Below are 19,690 nucleotides of genomic sequence, written 5' to 3'. Positions count from 1 at the left end.
GGATATATTACAAGTGAACAAAGTATGAGCGGAGTTTTTACCTGCTGAAATTCTCAATATGTTTGTATTTGTTCAAAGTGAATATTAATGTCTGATGTTCATACAGTGTTCTGAAGTATGGAATTGACCATATCTCAGGATTTCTGCTCCTAGCAAATTCTGAAAAATATCCTGTAGGCGAAGTGCTAAAAAACACGAGGACAAAAGAAGGCAGCGAAGACACAGCACTGTGTCTTTGTTGCCTTCTCTTGTATTCATGTTTTTTTGCACTTTGCCTCAAGGTATGCAGTACCAACGAGCCCACCAGTCTGTTCTCTTGAAGAATATTGCTACGGGATAGTATTTCCAATGATGAAGAGCCGAGCAGTAAGAAGACGACGACGACGATTGGAAGCTAGCGCGGGCTGTTGCCTCTTGGCCAACTGCGCCATATTGCCTTGTAAATATACTTGTAAATAGCTTTTCGTCTGTGTCTTCCTACGTAACATATCTGGTGGAGGTGGACGTTCCCTGTACCTCGTCACGGAGCTTCGCAGTGGACGTTACGTCGAGCCTTCCTTCATGGCTCCCGGCGGCGACAACTAGACTCCGCCGGCTCCGACACCTGCTGCCACTTCAACAACCTACATCACTCTCCCCGCTCCCCGTGATCCGGGCGTATGGGGCTCTTGCATTGCCCAGGGGGCGCTGCGAAAATGGTGCTAAAGAGCGCTCTCTGTCCTCAACTGGGTAGTACCAAGCTCGGTCGTCTGCTTCGAAAAGCACGTTTACAATATGGACCCGCCACTTTCGTTTTTTTTTGTACCGCGGCTTGCAGTGAATATCGGGCGCCGAAGATTTTTTTCAGGGGTGGCACGCTGCGTAAAGGCAATGACTTATGCAATGCCGAATACGTGTGCGTCGAAGTTTGAGCGCGGTGTCAATCGCAAGTGAAGCGAGTCGCGTACTAAGTTGAACTTCAGGTAAGGTTTGCACGCTGCTAGATTCAGGCGCACAAACGCGAGAAAATGCTTGCTATAAATGAATTCACAGCAGCGATAAGCCGGCATCATGTGTACGGAACTGCTCGAGCGCACGACAGTACGTGCGGCGACGGCAGCGGTCTTTCAGCATGCCGCGATCTACGAACTGCTCGAGCGCGCGATCGTACGCGCCGCAACAGCAGCGGTCTTTCGACATGCCACGAAACGGCGGGCCTCCTGCAATATTTGTTGACTGCATGCCGCTAGACAAATAGTTATGCCTGCTGCACTGTAGTAACGGCCATCTGCCCCTTCAGCAATTGATAAATAACTGATGCAATGCTATGAGCTCGCGCAGTAACGTACTTACGTGCGAATCGCGCGAGCTCGTGCACTGCTCGCTTGATGTAGCTTTTAATGACAGCGCTCGAACATCGATGTGCTGCAATCAATACTACCTTGCTGTGCTGCCTCATGAACGTGCTGGCTAGAGGTCAAGGATAAGCACATTTAACTCTCTAACCTGTGCTGCTCGTAGTGGGGTAGGGAATTGTCACCGAATCAGCCCGACCATTTGTGCTCATTTGCACGCACCACTTCGCACGGGTCGAATTGTTAATTGTCGCTGTGGCTGGGTCTCAAATCGTGAATCACCAGCCATGCCTGCTGCTATGTCAGTCTGCCGTCGGGACTGTAGCTGCAAAAGACCGAATTTTAGAACGAAGATAAGCAAGGTTCAAGGCAGGCGAAGCAGTCAGCATGGTGCGAAGTTTCGCTTACCCAGCGCGACGAACTGCAGCTAACCAGCGCGCCCGATGCTCCGCTTCGTGAGGCTTTGAAGGAAAACGGTAGAATCTGATGTTGGGATTCAGGCCTTCTTGTTCATGGCAGCCGACGACGCACAAGTAACGACGGTGACGCTTTTTCGAGGCGGAGCTAAGTCTCTCCGGATCGGCGTCGCCGATTCCGTCTGCTTCCAGCAATACGTCTCACGGAGAGCCCATTTTCGTTAAACTATAGGCTGCGGCGAGCTCACAGCGTGGTCGGCGTGGTCTGTGAGAAGTGATGAGCCTTTTCGCACTTGCAACAGGGCAGAAAAAAGTGCGAATCGACGCAAAACTTGGCCTAGAAACTTGCTTCGCCACAGCCAGGGCTCAATACGACCCAAGCTGGTACGACCCAGATGTCGTTTCCCGCGCCGCCACCAAGCGCCGCTACTATACCTCAAACTCCAGTGCAAGACGCCCATTCTCGGCAAAAGATGGGGAAGACGTCGAGGACTGGATCAGCTTGTACAAACACGTCAGCCGCAATAACCGGTGGGACCCTACTATCATGCTCGCCAACGTTTTACCTCGGTGGCACACCTCGAGTTTGGTATCAAACGCACGAAGATGAGCTGACCAGTTGGGATTGGCTTAAGCAAAAGCTTCGAGACTTGTTCGGCAACCCCTACGGTCACCAACTTGCCGCGCAGAAGGCGCTTTCCGGTCATGTGCAGACGTCAACGGAGCCCTACGTCACGTACATTCAGGACGTCTTGGCTCTGTGCTGTAAAGTTGACGCACACCTGACTGAGTCTGACAAGGTCTCCCACATCCTCAAAGGCATTGCCGATGACGCCTTCAACTTGCTCGTATTTAACAACGTCGCAACGGTGGATGCAGTTATAAAAGAGTGCCGCCGCCTGGAACTCGCTAAAAGCCGACATATCGACCAATAGTTTGCCCGTCTGCCCAACACCCCAGTGACATCTTCCTGTGCCGACGCTCCTCGTCCCAACAACACTAGCGATGTTACCAGGACTGTCCGGCATGAGATCGAGGCCGCCTATCCGGCTGCCTTCGACTCCAGCCCCTCCAATGCACCTGCAGTCACTGTTTCCCTGATCCAGGCAGTTGTCCGGCAGGAGTTCGCCAACATGGGTATTCACACCATCTACTCGGCCCATCGCCCTGATACCCACCCGGCTTCTTCGATTCCACCCCGTCCCGCACCTTCTTACCCAGCACGTTTCCGCAACCCCTCTGAATGGCGCACTGCAGACGACAAGGCAATTTGTTTTCACTGCCATCGAATTGGGCACATTTCTCGGCACTGTCGCAGTCGCTGGAGTTCCCTGAACCAGTCTACATCTACTGCCTATTCTCGCCCCCCAGGTGGCCTTTCTCCTCCCTATGCTGCCTGCTCAGATAATGCCGCCACCGATTCTCCTGCGCCGAACTACCCCTATTCTCGTTCGCCATCGCCCCAATGACGACAATCTCGCTCCCCCCAGCCCCGTTGCTCCTATTCGCCGACTCCCTTCGGACGCCGCTCCCAGCCGGAAAACTAGACGATCAGCGCCTCGAGGTGACGCTGCATTGCTCCCTATGCCGCCAAATCTTCTCCTGACGTTGCCCACTCATTTGAACCTTCGTGACGTGCAAGTCTACGGTGTTCCTGTATCTGCTCTCATAGACACTGGGGCGCATTTGTCGGTAATGAGCGCTGACCTGCGTAACTGGCTGAGGAAAATAATCACGCCCACCACGACACCTTTTGTCCGTGTCGCCGATGGCGGAACAGCCCCTGTAATTGGTATGTGTGCCGTGCGCGTCTCCTTCGCCGATCGCTCTGCTGCCGTGCTATTCACAGTCATCGCTCACTGTCCCCACGACATCATCCTTGGCTTAGACTTCCTCTCCGCACATTCTGCTCTCATCGATTGCTCCGCGAGTACTCTCCGCCTCGACCTGCCTGTTCTGCCTGCTGCCTGCCTGTTCGACCTGCCTGATCTCGCTGAACAACACCCTACTCACCTCAGTTCCGTTGACTTCGTTCGCTTGCCACCTTCGGCACTGACCTACGTTGACCTAGTGTCATACCCACCAGTCCCTGACGGTCACTACATCGCGGCTCCTATGCAAGACGTCCTCCTTACACACAGGATCACAGTACCTCATACAGTTTTATCTATAACGGCGAATTGCGTCTGCCTTCCAGTGGTCAACTTTGACTTGACGACACAAGTGCTGCCACGCGGGATGTCTCTGGCCCAGCTTTGCTCATTCGAGGATCACTCAGTAGCATCCATTGCAGTAGACGACACTTCATCCGATCCTCTTCTACCATCGCAGTCGGCAAATTGTACCATCGCTGACTTACAAAAAATGATTGCGCCCAACTTGCCGTCCGAGCACGCTCGTGAACTCTACCGCGTTCTGTTTTCCTACAACGATATTTTTGACTTTAACGATCGTCCTTTGGCCCAAACAACAGCTGTTAAACATCGCATTAATAACGGCGATGCCCCTCCTATTCGTCGCCGCCCGTATCGAGTATCACCGGCTGAGCGTCAAGTTATTCACACCGAAGTTTCCAAAAATGCTTGCCAAGAACATTATTGAACCGTCATGTAGCCCATGGGCGTCACCTGTTGTGCTGGTAAAAAAAGGATGGCTCATGGCGCTTTTGCGTAGATTATCAGCACCTTAACAGGGTTACCAAAAAGGACGTGTATCCCCTACCTCGGATTGATGACGCCCTTGACTGCCTCCACGGTGCTCGCTATTTCTCCTCTATTGACCTTTGCTCAGGCTATTGGCAGATTGCCGTGGACGATCTCGACCGTGAGAAGACTGCCTTTGTAACACCTGACGGCCTTTATCAATTCAAAGTGATGCCGTTCGGTCTATGTAACGCTCCTGCCACTTTTGAACGCATGATGGACTCCCTTCTTCACGGTTTCAAATGGTCCACTTGCAGTATGTAATAATCAAAAAGTGTATAAGCTATCAATTTAAATAATGTTATACTTAGGGAACCGCCCCCATAGTGCTTGAATAGTAACCTATATTTCCAACATATTGAGTTATCTTCTTCTGTAGCATAAGAACTTCATATATGTTATTTTTGTGGTTGTACACGACACTAAAGCGCAGTAATATAAATGTGCTATAAATAATGCATTATAAATCTGCACTTTGGTTCTTATAGGAAGTATATTTGGATATTGTGATACTACCTCTGTCACTGAAGAGAGCTTTTTACAGAGATAATTTACATGCATGTCCCAAGGTAGGTGCAAAGAGAAATAAAGTTGAAAATTTTATGACTGTGAACTATTTATATTTTTTTTTACCTTCAAATGTAATGGTACTGTTTAATTGGAGCAGCTTATTCTTGAAGTGATAAATAATTATGTTAGTTTCAGTTGCATTAATCTTAATTTGATTTAGCTGAGACCAGGTAGATAATCTTTCTAGCAGTTCGTTACATTCTACTGTTAAATTGTGCCTATCATTTCCAGATAACATGACGGTACTGTCATCAGCATATATAATGAATTGAGCTTTAGAAAGAAGTTTTACAATATTATTGATGTAGAGATAAAATAAAAGGGGCCCTAGTACGCTTGTGGTATGCCAGATCTGTTCATTACAAAAGACATGTGACCATTCGCATACGCGCACTGGAATCTGTCACTTATATAAGATTTAAATAGAGATAAACAGCAACCAGGTATTCCGTAACACTCCAGTTTATTTAACAAGATGTTATGGCTGAGGCAGTCAAATGCCTTACTAATGTCTATAAATAGCGCAAGAGTATAAATATTCCTTTCTATGTTTTTTATTATATTTTCCTTTATTGACAGTAGGGCTGTTTCTGTTGATCTGTGTTTCCTAAATCTATGTTGCGCGTTAGTTACACCAAATTAATCAAAGAAATTTGCCATGCAACAGTGTATAATTTTCTCGAAAATAAAGGCAGCATTGAAATTGGCCTATAGTTGCTTGGGTCATTAGGACTACTGCCTTTCAAAATTGCAGAAACTTTATCGTACTTCATTTCTTGGGGTAAGACGCCTGCTTGAAGCGTTAAATTGAATATATGAGCAAGAGCACGGGAAATTAAAGGAAAAGCGCCACCTGAACTGGCATTTTCTAGACACGACAGCAGAAAGTAGTCGCTTCAAACTGGGGCATAGATGCTTATTAAAAAATATTGGACTGCTATCTGCGGGTTTGCTTTGACTGTCAGAACCGCTGTCCGCAGCTTCACCATCTGTTCCGAGCATGGCTAGGCAACTATTGCTTATGTGTTTTTTCTTCCCCTTTTCAAGGACACGGTCCTGCTTTTGGCGATTTTTGAATTGAACAATTATGTTGTTTTGGCTTTCATTGCGTGTAGGCACACAATGGCAGGCTTCAATATCCGAGGGTGAAATAGGCTCTGACAAAGTGTCACCCAGCTTAGACATGAGTGCAACAACGTCCTCATTTTTGTTTTGTACCACCCCTTTGATTTCCAGCTTGAACCGGCGCGAGTATTGGTCACACTGAGTCAGTCTGTTGTCAAGATCCTTGGTGCGATTTTCGTGCTCTAGACACGTGTTTCGCAGGAATTCGTTTTCTTTCTTCAACTCCCTATTTTCTGCACGCACAGACTCAAGATCACGTTTGAATTGTTCAAATTGCTGGTTTATGAACCCCATTCCATCTTTTAACTCCCGGATTTCTGTCAGGGAGTCACGATTTTCACTGCGGTTATCTCTTTGCGATGCTCCCATTGTTTTTGACATAGTATATAAGCAATCGATACAAGTAAGGAGTAATAAAAAATGGCAATGAAATCACGTAGCAAGTAAAACACTCAGGCAGCAGCAACAGCGTTACGTAAAAAAAAAATTAATGAACCAAAATATCTTGCGAGACTGACCTGCCGAACAGGATAAAAGAAGATTAGGCGGATGCCTCCCAGCGCTGCCGCTGCTGCCAAGTGGAGGCCACGCTTGTCGATGATGGCTTTTTGTAGTCCGGCACTATGACGTCACGTTGGTGGCGCTGCTTCAACAGAGGTGCGCAGTGTCTGCTCCCTTGCAATGACTGTGGTTCAAGATCCCGGACCACAGAGAATGTGTACTTGCAGCAGCCGTGGTGTCACGCAATGTACAGAGGCCTGCAGAACAGGATAACAGAAGATTAGGCAGATGCCTCCCAGCGCTGCCGCTGCTGCCAAGTCATTGGTTGTTCTACTAGCATTTGTTATTCCCGAAGTTGCTGCGCGAAGGGGGTAGGCAGAAGGAATGAAGCACCGGTAGTGACGGCTGACAAATGCGTCGCGGTTGACGACGATGTGATGATCTGCTCGTAACTGATGCCTAGCGACATCGTCGAAGCCATCAAGGACGGGAAAGAGGCGAAGGCCGACAAAGGCAGCAGTGGTGAAGAACCTGCAAGCGAAACAAGAATATTGACGACAAGCGATGCAATAGCGGCATTCGACGCTCTGCAGATGTACCTTGCGTCGCTCCTGGGTTTCACAGTAGAGCATGCTGTGAACCTCGGTGTGATAAGGTCGGCTGCAGTTGCACATTGGATCGGACAAACTGTCCAGAAGAAAATTACCGACTTCTTTCATTAAGTACCTCTTTAATTCATGTTAAATAAAGGTTATATTTTTCTGAACGTGCTTAGCTTGCTCTGTTGCATGCAATATGGTGCACAATCTTTAAAACGAAGGGTCTTGGAGGCCTTGAGCTCTTAGTTATAAAGGCATTCGACTGTAATTGCATTTTCTTGTTATAATGCACACCAGTCTAATTTTTCAACAACTTGATAAATTACCCTTTAAAGATCTCATTACGTATAATCTTCCCAATATAGTCTGTTACATAATATCTAACCCTTATTCGTTGTTTATCATTGGTCAGAATCACCTGGTCAACCCAAATAGTACAGCATTTGCTTTAAATTTACAATGTGTTATTGCCTATAGCTCTTAGCGACAGACTGTTTGGTTTTCTGGAATAAAACTGTGCAACTCGCTCTCTTTTGTAGGAGAGTTATCTCCATCTTTCTTCAAGTGTTGTCTGTATAGATGTACAGAACATAGGTAATTTGTTCTCATGGATCACTTCTTTTTATTAGTTTTTTCAATTCACCTAGTTTTTTTGGTTATTTCGCTATATACAACCTTTGTCCGTAAAGTTTTCAGACTGATTTATTTTCTTCTTTAGAAATGATTCCCCAAAACAAATGTTGGTGCGTATGTGTAGCGCCATCTTTTATGTTAATTGCTGTGGCAGCCGCTGGATGGCATTACATGTAGAAAAATACGTTGTCGCTAGTCGTCTGTGCATTCTACAGTGAGTTAATGTGGAGAGATGGATGTCCACCTCGAAAAACGTGTAAACATAAAATTTTGTGTTAAGCTTGGCAAGACAGCCACACAGACGTATGAGCTTCTTCGTGACGCTTACGGCAACGAGACATTATCACGTGCGCGAGTTTTCGAGTGCCATAAGAGGTTCATTTCGGGGAGAATGTCGATGGAAGACTACACAAGGCAGGCACGCCCTGCAACCTCACAGAATGAAAACAACGTAACTCGCATCAGGAAGATCGTACAGCAAGACCGCACCATTACAGTCCACATGCTATTGGATGCTCTCGACATTAGTAAGACAACATGCCACCAAATTTTGCGTGAGAACTTGGGGAAATGAAAGCTGAATGCCAGACTTGTGCCACACTCCCTCACACAGGACCAGAAGGACACGCAAGCATCAGTGAGCGCTGATTTGCTCTCAGAGGCAGAGTGCCGAATGGCGATCCACAAGCTCTCCGGCGTCGAGAAAGGTGTGGTGACAAAAGACCAAAACGATGCTGAGAGATTTTTTCGATGCCAGAGGTGTCATACACCACGAGTTCATCGCACAAGGGCAGAGCTCTCCCCATGCGATTTTTTTTCTGTTTCCTCATGTGAAGAGAGCCCTAAAAGGCCGCTGGATGGGGAGCGTGGAAGCCATTCAAGACGCCATGACAAAGGAGCTGACAGCCCTGCCAAAAGAAGCATTTTCCAACTGTTTCCAAAACCTCAACTAGCATTAGAAGCTGTGTATAGACTGCAAGGGAGACTATTTCGAAGGGGGGCTGCACAAATGATTTCAATGTTAAAAACATTTTTTTAATTGACTCAGTCTCGGAACTTTACAAACAAGGGTTGTATGTAACGTTACCACTAGTAGAACTGCTTGTATGCGGCTGATATTCATTTATGTCACGTAACTAATATCAAGAGGCCCCGTTTCAGTATTATGACCTCATTCTGTATACTATTCCACCATGTAAGTATGTTCAAAAGACTAAATACTACTACTACTGCTGTAATGGCAGTAGCTTTTCGAAAATTGTCGCCACAGTTTTTTTAATGTTGGCTTCACTGCAGTAGCTCCATGTTATGATGTAGAGCATACAAACGCTGTGCAGGCCGTTTGATAGCATGCCAAACTGCACCTTGCAGGCAATCTCTGACCCAACTTTCTTGCAAAAAAAAAAAAGTATATTAGAATTGGGTAAATATCACAATCAGACGTTGTCAGTTAAGGTCATTCCTTGAAAATCTTCCTATAACAGGCAGAAAATAGGTGCTTTCGATGGGAGTTGATGTGTGTTCGACGCGTTTGCTGTCCCCTAAGCTCCATCGAGACAGCCGCTGCCACTAATGGGATTGCTATTGGTCAACATAGGGGTCAGGTGCGTGCATGCTGAATGGTGAAGTTTGAAATATCCAGTGAAGGTCAACTGTAAGATCTAAATACAAAACTTTGGGCCTGGGGAAATGCGTGGGTGCCGGTCGTAATTGTATTAACCGGAGTCAAAAACGGAACTCTACTATATTGATGTATTCTCTTACCATAGTTAGTGTAAATTATTTATATAACATACCGTTCTGTTTGTTTGAGGATTTTAGCTTTCATACTGCAAGTGAAGTGCAAGAAACACAGACAGAGTGTAAAAACACATATTTCTGTATGTTCCTATTTTTTTTACACTTCACTCGCAGTATGTCCTGCCAACAAAGACTGAATTTCTACCCTTCGCTTTCATAGTTTATTTTTTATAATCTGCAGTATAGTACCTGGAACGAAGTATACCATTGAATATTTTTAAAAAGTACAATTGTGGTGATTCTAAATTCAGTTGTGTGTAATCGCAAACCAAAAGTTACTTTTCTTGCAATTTTTTGAAGAAGCTTATTGATCTTATCTGCCTACTCAGTGAGTAACCATCATATATCGTCAGACCACATCAGGTGACACTTTCCCCTATCAGTTCATACACTGTATACTGAGTATAAATATTGGCTCTTTCTCACAGCCTATAGATATATGATGATGCTGCCCTCAGTATTTTGCACATTTCTGAAACATGCTCATCCCTTGTAAGGTGCTCATCTAAGCACAACCCCTAATATTTGACAGTTGGGCTATAGTATGTGGAAAGTACTGCCAGGGGGCTGAAAAAGAATTGCACAAATGTTGTATCTGTCACTGGAGCACATTAAACTCTCTCAAACATGTCAGCAGCTATGCGTAGTTCACTAGCATAGTGGCTGATAGATAGCAAAAAGGAAATGCATTATATTTGTAGCACCTGGTGCTTTGTCAAGGTGAGCAGAAAAATTCATGTTGTCTATGTGTAAACAAAAGGGTTGCAGCTGAGGGAAAGGAAACAGCAATTCAATGGCTTTGAAGATTGCAGGATAGCTTCTATTGGATGTTGGACACCTTTCTGCTGATAGAGCTCTTGAAGATAATTTAGAAGTAGGCCACTTGTGGCCCTTGTCAGCCTTAGCGCTGTGTCCTGTCTTTTCTTGTTCCTTAGCTTGCGTCCCAGTAGTTCATGCTCTGAATTTAGCCATCCTTGTCAGCCTTCTTGATGCTTCATGTGCAGGTTGGTGTGTGGGCGGCCGACCGCTGGTGATCCATGCCAAAGTGCCCATCCTGCGCTTCTGCGACCGCGCCACGGGTGTTGAGGTGGACATGAATGTGAACAATGTTGTGGGGTTACGCAACACGCGGCTGCTGCAGTGCTATGCGCGTCTGGACCCAAGGGCAGCACCCCTCGTTCTGGCTGCCAAGGCATGGGCTGCTGGACACCAAATCAACGAGGCCAAGCATGGGACCCTGTCAAGCTACTCACTGGCCCTCATGGTCATCCAGTACCTGCAGTGTACGTACCTCTTCTGACGGCTTCTCAAAAGGCTCTACTGCTCCAGTATAACAAAGGGCAGTCCACTAGAATTTTTTTTTTTCAATGTGTCGGCATTCTTTGAGCACCTCACTAATTTCCCGGGATCCATCCATCCAAACTAACGAACGAATGAACGAACTACCGTATTTACACGACTGTAAGTCGACTCGAATGTAAGTCGACCCCCCCCCCATATGAGAAAAAAAAGGAAAAAAAAAGAGAGCATACCCGAGGGCGCATTCGATAACGAAAATTTATTAGTAGTTGACATAGTCACTGGACTACTGGTCTTCACTAGTGCTGCCATCGTCATCGTTGCTGCAGTCCCACAGCGCGTCGTGGTCCAGCGAAATTTCACATTTGGCAAACGACCGCACCACAACATCTTGTGGAACAGCAGCCCACGCCAAATGCACCCAACCACACGCAGCCGTCAGAGAGGCTCTTCTGACAGGTCCGGTTGGTGTAATTTCATGGTCTTCTGCCGCCAACAACTTGTACTCACGGCTGAACGAGGCCTTAAAATTAAGGCGAATGTCCGGGCTTGTTTCATGACCATGTCGCACTTCACTGGCAGGGACCGATCACGCATTTCAGTGACGTACGCCGCAAGCTTAGCCTACAGCTCCGGAAAGCATCCAGACTTCGGGCTGTGGGAAATTCCTCACTTGCCGTCACAGGTGAAAATTTCGCTTCGCTGCAGTCGCCACTCTCGCACCACCCGTACAGAAACATTGAAATTGCGACCCGCTGCGCATTGATTTGTTTCTTCAGCGTAAAAGATGGCAGCCCTCTTGAACGCTGCTGTGAATGAGTGCCGAACGATTAGTGGGCCTGGAGCACTCATGACGACTGGGGAAGCATAGAAGTAGCGCGTAGTTGGCAGTCAAGTGGAATGCGTCAAACCAATGCCAATACCTTTCAACAGAGAAAGAGAAACCCGCGAGCGGTGTCTGCTCTTCCATGAACTACCGATACTCGCCGCAAACGCTGTTGTTCTAAGGGTGCCGCCGCAAACAGGGAACAGCGGCACTTCCATCAACCATCGACACCCCCCATGAGTATTGCATGCACTGTAAAACTATAAAAAATGCTGCAAAACCCTTCCGAAAAGCGAACAAACACGCGGGATAGTGAAAAGATACGGGTAAGATCATAGATCAAACATAAAATTGTAAACTACGTTGTAGCTCCCGTTGGTCTCGCTTTTTTGGCGGGGCCATGTTTTGGTTTCGATTGTAAGTCGACCGCCCAACTTCAGAATTTCAAATTTAAAGAAAGTGGTCGACTTACAATTGTGTAAGTACAGTAATCAACCGACCGACTGACCGAACGAAATTTTCCTGCTACAGTCGCCCACCATGGTTGCTTAGTGGCTATGTACGGTGTTTGGCTGCTAAGCACAAGGCCACAGAATTGAACCCCGAGCATAGTGGCTGCGTTTCGATAAGAGCGAAATGCGAAAACACCCGTGTACTTAAATTTTGCTGCACGTTAAAGAACCCCAGGTAGCCCAAATTATTCCGGAGTCCCCCACTACGGCGTGCCTCACAATCAGATCGTGCTTTTGGCTAGTAAAACCCCATCATTTTTAGCAGTCCATTGTCAAATAGTGCTGCTGTGCTGACATAACAGGGTTCAAAACCAACCATCAGACCAACTTGGCTCCCTAAATGTGTAAAACCCCTTCATCTTTAGTCGTCCATTGTCGAACGGTGCTGCTGTGCTGACATAACGGTTCAAAACCAACCATTGGACCAACTTTGCTCACTAAATGGGTAAAACCCCATCATCTTTAGTAGTGCATTGTCGAATGGTGCTGCTGTGCTGACATAACAGGGTTCAAAACCAACCATCGGACCAACTTGGCTCAATAAATGTGTAAAACCCAATCATCTTTAGTAATCCATTGTCGAATGGCGCCTCTGTGCTGACATAACAGGGTTCAAAACCAACCATTGGACCAACTTGGCTCACTAAATGTGGCAATGTGAATGTGGCAATATGTATGTTCCACTCTTCAATGAACCTCCTTCATGGCGACGTGGGTCACTGTAGGCACGGAACTGGGTAGGTGCCGCTGTTCAAAGAAGCTCTGACGCTGATTTGGATTACTGGGCATTTGCCACTCTGTCTGTGCCGTGTCTCCAATGAACCTCTTTGATGTCAACTTGGGTCACTGGGTATGTGCCAGTAGGTGTGTGCCAGTCTTCAATTAATATCTTTGACGCCAGCTTGGGTAACTAGGGAGCGTGCCTCTCTGCAGTGATAGAAGAGATTGCTTAAATTTATTTGATGCTGACCGGAATTGAACCCATCTCACAAGGGTTCCTCAGGGACAGCAACCCGACACGTCTGCAGGCTGTGCCACAAGTGCACTGGGTATGTGCCACTCTTTAGTAAATGCCTTTCGCGTCAATGGTTTAGTGAGCTGCACCACAAATGCACTGGGTGTGCATACTTGCCAACCCTCCCGATTTGCCCGGGAGACTCCTGATTTTTTACTAAACTTTCAGATTGTACGATCACTATCTTATATCTCCGGAAAAGTGGTCTCTGTTTGCGCAATAATGGTTTTTGTGAAACCGGCACCGCGGAATCTACAGCCACATCGTAATCGTCAGCATCACCAACAACGGCAGCACTAGCACCATCGGTATCATCGACTAAGCAGCCGACTACAGCGCCTAGTAAGCTGACCAAAGCCAGAGCCAATGTAGTTCTTGCATTTCATGTATGCCTTCCTCCTTGGTGCTGCTGCTTGTGTATATGATTAGTGTTTCCTATGTTGTCTGTGTGCGGTGCACCGTGTAAAGTTTGAATCCTTGTGTGCTTGATGCCATGGCGCTATCAAAGCCGAAGAAAAGGTATTTGCCGAAGTTTTGCGAACTTATACTTCTGAATTTCCGTGCTTTTGGACATCAAGAAAAGGAGAACATTTTGCATATTGTAGAATGTTTGAATGCGACGTCAGCGTGTCTCACGGTGTCAACGACAACTTGAAACTGCACGTTTCCACGGCGAGGCATAAAAGCTATGTTCACACTGCTGAGCAGCAAGGCAACATAGTGAACTTTCTCTGGAACAAATGCAACGACAGTGTCATACGTGTGGAGTGCCTGCCTGTTTACGGGATTCCTCGTCAAACACAACCTACCCTTTAGTGTCAGCAACTATGTTGGGCCTCTTCTACGAAAAATATTTCCGGAATGCGATGAGGCAAAGCGCTATAGATGTAGATTCAACTCTGAAACGCAACTATGAAGAATGCAGAGGTGGCCAACCTGAAATTTATTTCACAGGCATTGCTCTAGAGTCTTCGTTTCTTTATTCAGAGTTTCCCTTAGCTGCTGCCCAGAGATTCCAATGAATCTGCTGGAGACGCTTTAGATGCTCTCGAAGCTGAGTTTGCCACACTACAGCCGTACACTCTTCCAGAGGACATTCTTAATGAAGAAAGGTGGGACATGCAGTGGTCTTTGGTTGGAAAAATGAAAAACACTGATGGAAAACGTGTTTCACCGAGTTGCTAAGGCGATGCTGAATTTACTCGTGATACCGCATAGCAACGCAGAGTATGAGAGGATTTTTAGCACGGCGCGAAAAACTAGGACTGAGTTCTGCTCATCAATGTACAACACAACCCTCCAACACCTGCTGGTAGTGAAGGACCGTCAGTCTGGACCATGTTTTGAGCAAAGCTACTCCGACAAATTTTTGAAGTGAGCAAAGTCTGCTACTGCAAGGTCCTTGCAAAAAGACTCATCGAACACTGCTTTAAGGTTCGAGCGAACCCCCCTCCCTTGTTGGCACAAATAAAAGGTCTCCCGATTTGAGATCTCGCCAGGTTGGCAGATATGGGTATGTGCCACTCTTAAATTAATGCCTTTCACGTTAATGCTTTAGTGAGCAGTGCCACAAATACGCTTGGTATGTGCCCCTGTACAATGATGAAAAAGATCAGTTAAATTTATTTGATGCTGACCAGAATCAAACCCATCTCACAAGGTTTCCTCAAAGTCAGCAACCCGACACATTTGCAGGCTGTGCCACAAATGCACTGGGTATGTGGCTCTCTACAATGAACCTCACGACAACTTGGGTCAATGGACACGTGCGACTTAATATGAGACAAGTGAGGGAACGATTCTCAGTGTTTACAAGCACCGGTGCGCCGCACCTCTCATGTCGTGTGCCAGTCATGGACCTCTCGGCAGTGCTACTAGACAGCACAGCGTGTCCAGAAAGAAGACCAATAGGGGAGCCCATTTGCCGCATGTCGCGTTTCTCATTTGCACACACCGGCGTGGCATTGGCGACGCTCGTGGCAGTGGTGGTGGTGGTGGTGGTGGTGGTGGTGGTGGTGGTGTGAGGTGGTGCTGAATGTTATTTGGGAGGTGTGAAATACGACTTCTGCTTCTGTACACGCCTCATGCATAGCTTGTTTTGATGGTGGCAATACGTTGTGTCACCATATTGATTCAGTGCTAATGCATTACCATCGACAGTCATCGTGAGATGGGTTTTGCTACTCTTTGGCTTTGCAGGTCCTCAAAAATTGGTTGGCACTAGATGAGCTGCAGGTCACACATTTTGTGGGATAATGTGTGTAGAAAGAAATTAGCTATTTTTTCCACAAAGCATCTCTTCAATTTGCAGTAAACAATTGTTTTCTTTTTGCTGAACATGCTTAGCCTGCTCTATTGCAAGATGTGTAACAAAAAAGGTGCCGAATGCTTCGTTGTAGAGGCTGTACATGGTCGCTTTAGAACAGATGCAGTTCACAAAGTTGTGACATCTTGCATTTGGCACAGCGATATTTGGTGCTTTAATGTTATTAATGGTTACCTAATATTGGCAGTGTTTTTCAACAATGAGGCCACAAAAAATAGATACATAGGAGGGTTGATCCAGAAATAAGGTTCCCAAAGAGCTCCAGCCACAAGGGAAGTTGCGAGGCGAAATCCGGCCACACGGCTGCTCGCGGCTGTTTCCTCACTCTCGATTCCCCCCGGCTGCGCTTCGCTGTGCCACTCATTCTTGGCTCAGCAGCCGTCCGATATGGATGTTCCCATTGCTGATCCCGCCAAGTGCAAGATTTGTTCCGTAATTCGCTTTTTGCACATCAAAGGCACTTCACTCGTTGATATTCATCATCAGTTGACAGAGGTGTATGGTGACAAATGTATGTCGATTCAACATGTCCGAAAGTGCTGCAGGGAGTTTAGTGCTGGTCGGAAGGAAGTGCACAATGAAGAACGGAGTGGAAGACCGTCAGTTTCGGTGGCGGTTATCGAGATGTTCCAACACGAAGTGCTTCAAAACAGGAGGATCACCATCCATGAACTTGTTGCTCAGATTCCTGGGAGTTCTTACGGTACAGTGGAAAGAGCTTTGACTGAAAAATTTGGGTATCACAAGTGTTGTGCTCGATGGGTACCATGGCTATTGACACCAGACCACAAGGAAAAACGCCTTGACTGTGCTCGCCAGTTTGTTCAAAAGTGTCGAGAAGATAAGGAAGTATTGTTGGACTCCATTGTTATGGAAGATGAAACGTGGGCATTTCATTTCACTCCCGAAATGAAACAAAAATCCAAGCAGTGGCGTCACCCGGAGTTACCAGTCGCAGAGTTCAAACAAACTCCTTCTGCTGATCGATTTCATGGAACATGGGACAACAATCAACTCGGACACTTATTGTGCAACAATAAGAAAACTCGGGCGAGCTATCCAGAACAGCCGGCAAGGACGACTTGCAGCCGGTGTAACGCTGCTTCATGACAATGCTCGACTTCATGTCTCGTGTCAAACCCAGGAACTTTTGACAAGCTTTGGGTGGACTATCATGCCCCGCCCACCATACAGTTCAGACCTCGTGTCTAGTGATTATCACTTGTTTCCCAAGTTAAAGGAACATTTGAGTGGCCAAAGCTTCCGGAGCGATGAAGAAGTCAAAGAGGTGGAACGCTTCCTCAACGGGTTGGCGGCGGAGTTCTGCGACATTGGGATACAGAAACTGGAGCACCCTCTACAAAAATGCATAAAAAAGATGGCGATTATGTAGAAAAATGGAGCAACGTTTCATCTTTCCAATGATGGAAATTTCTATGAGAATAAACAACGTGATCTATTTCTAAAATTGATGGGAACCTTAGTTCTGGATCAGCCCACGTATATATATATATATATATATATATATATATATATATATATATATATATATATATATATATATATATATATTGGCCATTTATAAGCTATTCTTTGTCATCTGTACATGATCATCATCATGTGGGGTTCTTATGGGGTTCTTCTTCATCATCACTTGTGGGGCTGGCTCTCGAATGTGATCGCCGCATCTTTGACTCGGAATAAACGTAGTGACAACTGCTGCGTCACAAGTGGTGGAGTGTTCTTTTCGATCCTCCATCCTCTGACTCCCCGCTCAGCCTGCTGGAGCTATGATCGGGTTGCCGATTGTGCCAGCTGTCCGCCAGCATGTTGCAGGACGAGCCAACAGGCACTACTACTTCCACCATCTCGGCATCGGCTACCCCAGCCTCTCCGTATTGGGTTGTCAGTGGGCACCAGCGTGATCATCATCTGTTTTCTGGACTTCACGGTGAAGACATCGAGGATTGGCTGGATGACTATGACCGAGTGAGTTCGGCTAACCGTTGGGACGATGCGTCCAAGCTACGTTACGTCGCCTTTTATCTGACAGGAGTAGCGAAGACTTGGTTTTTCAACCATGAGGTTGATTTCACGAACTGGGGTGCTTTCAAACAGCAGCTCCACCAAATCTTTGGCACACCAGCTGTTCGTTCCGCCCTTGCAAAAAAGACACTTGATACTCTCAAGCAACAACCCGGTGAATCTTATACGTCGTACATCGAGGATGTGCTTGCTCTTTGTCGACGCGTGAACACGGCCATGACCGTATCAGACAGGGTTCGCTACATCCTCAAAGGCATCAGAGCTATTGCTTTCAATGCTTTAGCCATCTAGAACCCCGCTACTGTCGCTGATATCGTCGCTACTTGCCAGCGCCTTGACGAACTCGAATCAGTGCGGTTGCAGTCAGACACCACTGCAAACTCTACCGCCGACAACCCTACATTAGAGCAATGATACACGCAATAATTCGAGAAGAGCTCCAGTATCTTGGCTTAGCTGCAGGGCCTATGCCTTCTCATGCCTCCGATACCAATCTGCGAGACGTTATCAAGGAGGAATTGGCGTCCATGGTTGGTGCAGCGTACACGGACCCTCTAACCCCTAGGGCCCCATCAACGTACACACAAGTAGCCGCAGCTACTCCAGTCATAGTTCCACCAATGCCTCCAAAACCAACACCGGCCCACATAGCTTCCATGACTACCAGCGCACCTACCCAAACCAGCTATCCGCAGTGGCGTCCTCCTCGTCCCATCTGCTACTACTGCGGCTATCGTGGCCATATAGCACGTTTTTGCCACAAGCGCCAGCAAGACGAGCGTCGCAAATATGACGTATACGAACGGGATGACTTTTTGCCTGGAGCTACATTCCAACGTCTAGGGAGCTTCCACGACCAACGCCGTCCTTTTGGTCCACCGCGCGGATGCTCTTCATCACCTACTGTAGCATGCCAGACGGCTCAGACGTGCCGTCCTGCGAGACGCCACCCGCCGTCACCCCTTCGCCGCTCTACGTCCCTACTGAGACCTGCTTCTCAATTCGCCGAGCGTCCAGAAAACTGAATTACGCAGCTTTTGGAGGAAAAGCTGCATCCAACGACAGGACAGAAATTCCTCCATCGCGTCCGTGCTATGTGATAGTGGTAGTAGTAGAAGGTGTACAAGTAAAAGCTTTAATAGACACTGGTGCTAGTGTTTCAGTCATTCACCGTGAATTGTGTTCGCGACTTCGGAAAGTTATGACCCCCCTATGATGGACCTACGCTACTCGCTGCTCAAGGTGCCGCCATTCGACCTGTCGCCATGTGCACTGCTCGTATTTCCATCGATGGTCTTCTGCATTACGTACAATTTGCAGGGCTAAGTTCGTGCCCCCAGCAGCTCATATTGGTATGGGATTTTCTTTCTCCAGCCTCCGCCTCCATCTGCTGTAGGCAACGCGTTCTCCACATGACCGACACGACCTATTCTCTTCATGCAGATGATGCACCACTTCACTTGCTTGCTGCAGAAGATACCGCGCTACCTCCTCGCCATCAAAGCATTGTTACTATCATGTCTGATGTGATTGACTGCGGCGACGTGCTCGTATTACCATCTGCACGCTGTCTCGCAAGAGGGATAGCCTTTGCATCAGGGCTCGTTAGGTTTGATCATGGCTCTGCACTTCTCTACGCTACAAACCCGACATCTGAAAAGATTCTCATCCCTAAAGGCACTACATTGGCTTGCGCCACTAAATCGGAGTCTATATCTGTTGTTTCCTTTAAACCAGCTTCCTCTGAAGTTCCTTGTACCGGATGGGCCGCATCTCCTTCAGTTCTTGCAGCTGCCATCAGTTCCGACCTGACACCTTCGCAGTCACAACAATTGTTTGCTTTGCTCCAAAAACATGAAGCTTCGTTTGACGCGCATTCAGCTTTGTTGGGAAGACTTCAATTACGACGCATCGGATAGAGACAGATGGTACATCCATCGTGCGCCATAGACCATATCGCGTATCGCTAGTCGAGAGGAAAGTCGT

General features: G+C 47.1%; 1 protein-coding gene across 2 annotated transcripts in view; it reads left to right on the top strand.

Annotated features, from left to right (window-relative positions):
- The window catches only part of LOC135897940 (poly(A) RNA polymerase GLD2-like), a 114,409-nt gene that overhangs the window by 76,137 nt on the left and 18,582 nt on the right, over positions 1-19,690 (top strand). For both annotated transcript variants that reach the window (XM_065426648.1, XM_070533513.1), the window contains one exon: positions 10,685-10,963. In XM_065426648.1, coding sequence (XP_065282720.1) covers positions 10,685-10,963 — 279 coding nt within the window. The remainder of the gene's footprint in view (positions 1-10,684; positions 10,964-19,690) is intronic.

Source organism: Dermacentor albipictus, chromosome 2 (genome assembly GCF_038994185.2).
Source record: "Dermacentor albipictus isolate Rhodes 1998 colony chromosome 2, USDA_Dalb.pri_finalv2, whole genome shotgun sequence".
Taxonomy (NCBI): domain Eukaryota; kingdom Metazoa; phylum Arthropoda; class Arachnida; order Ixodida; family Ixodidae; genus Dermacentor; species Dermacentor albipictus.
This window is presented reverse-complemented; position numbering and strand designations above follow the sequence as displayed.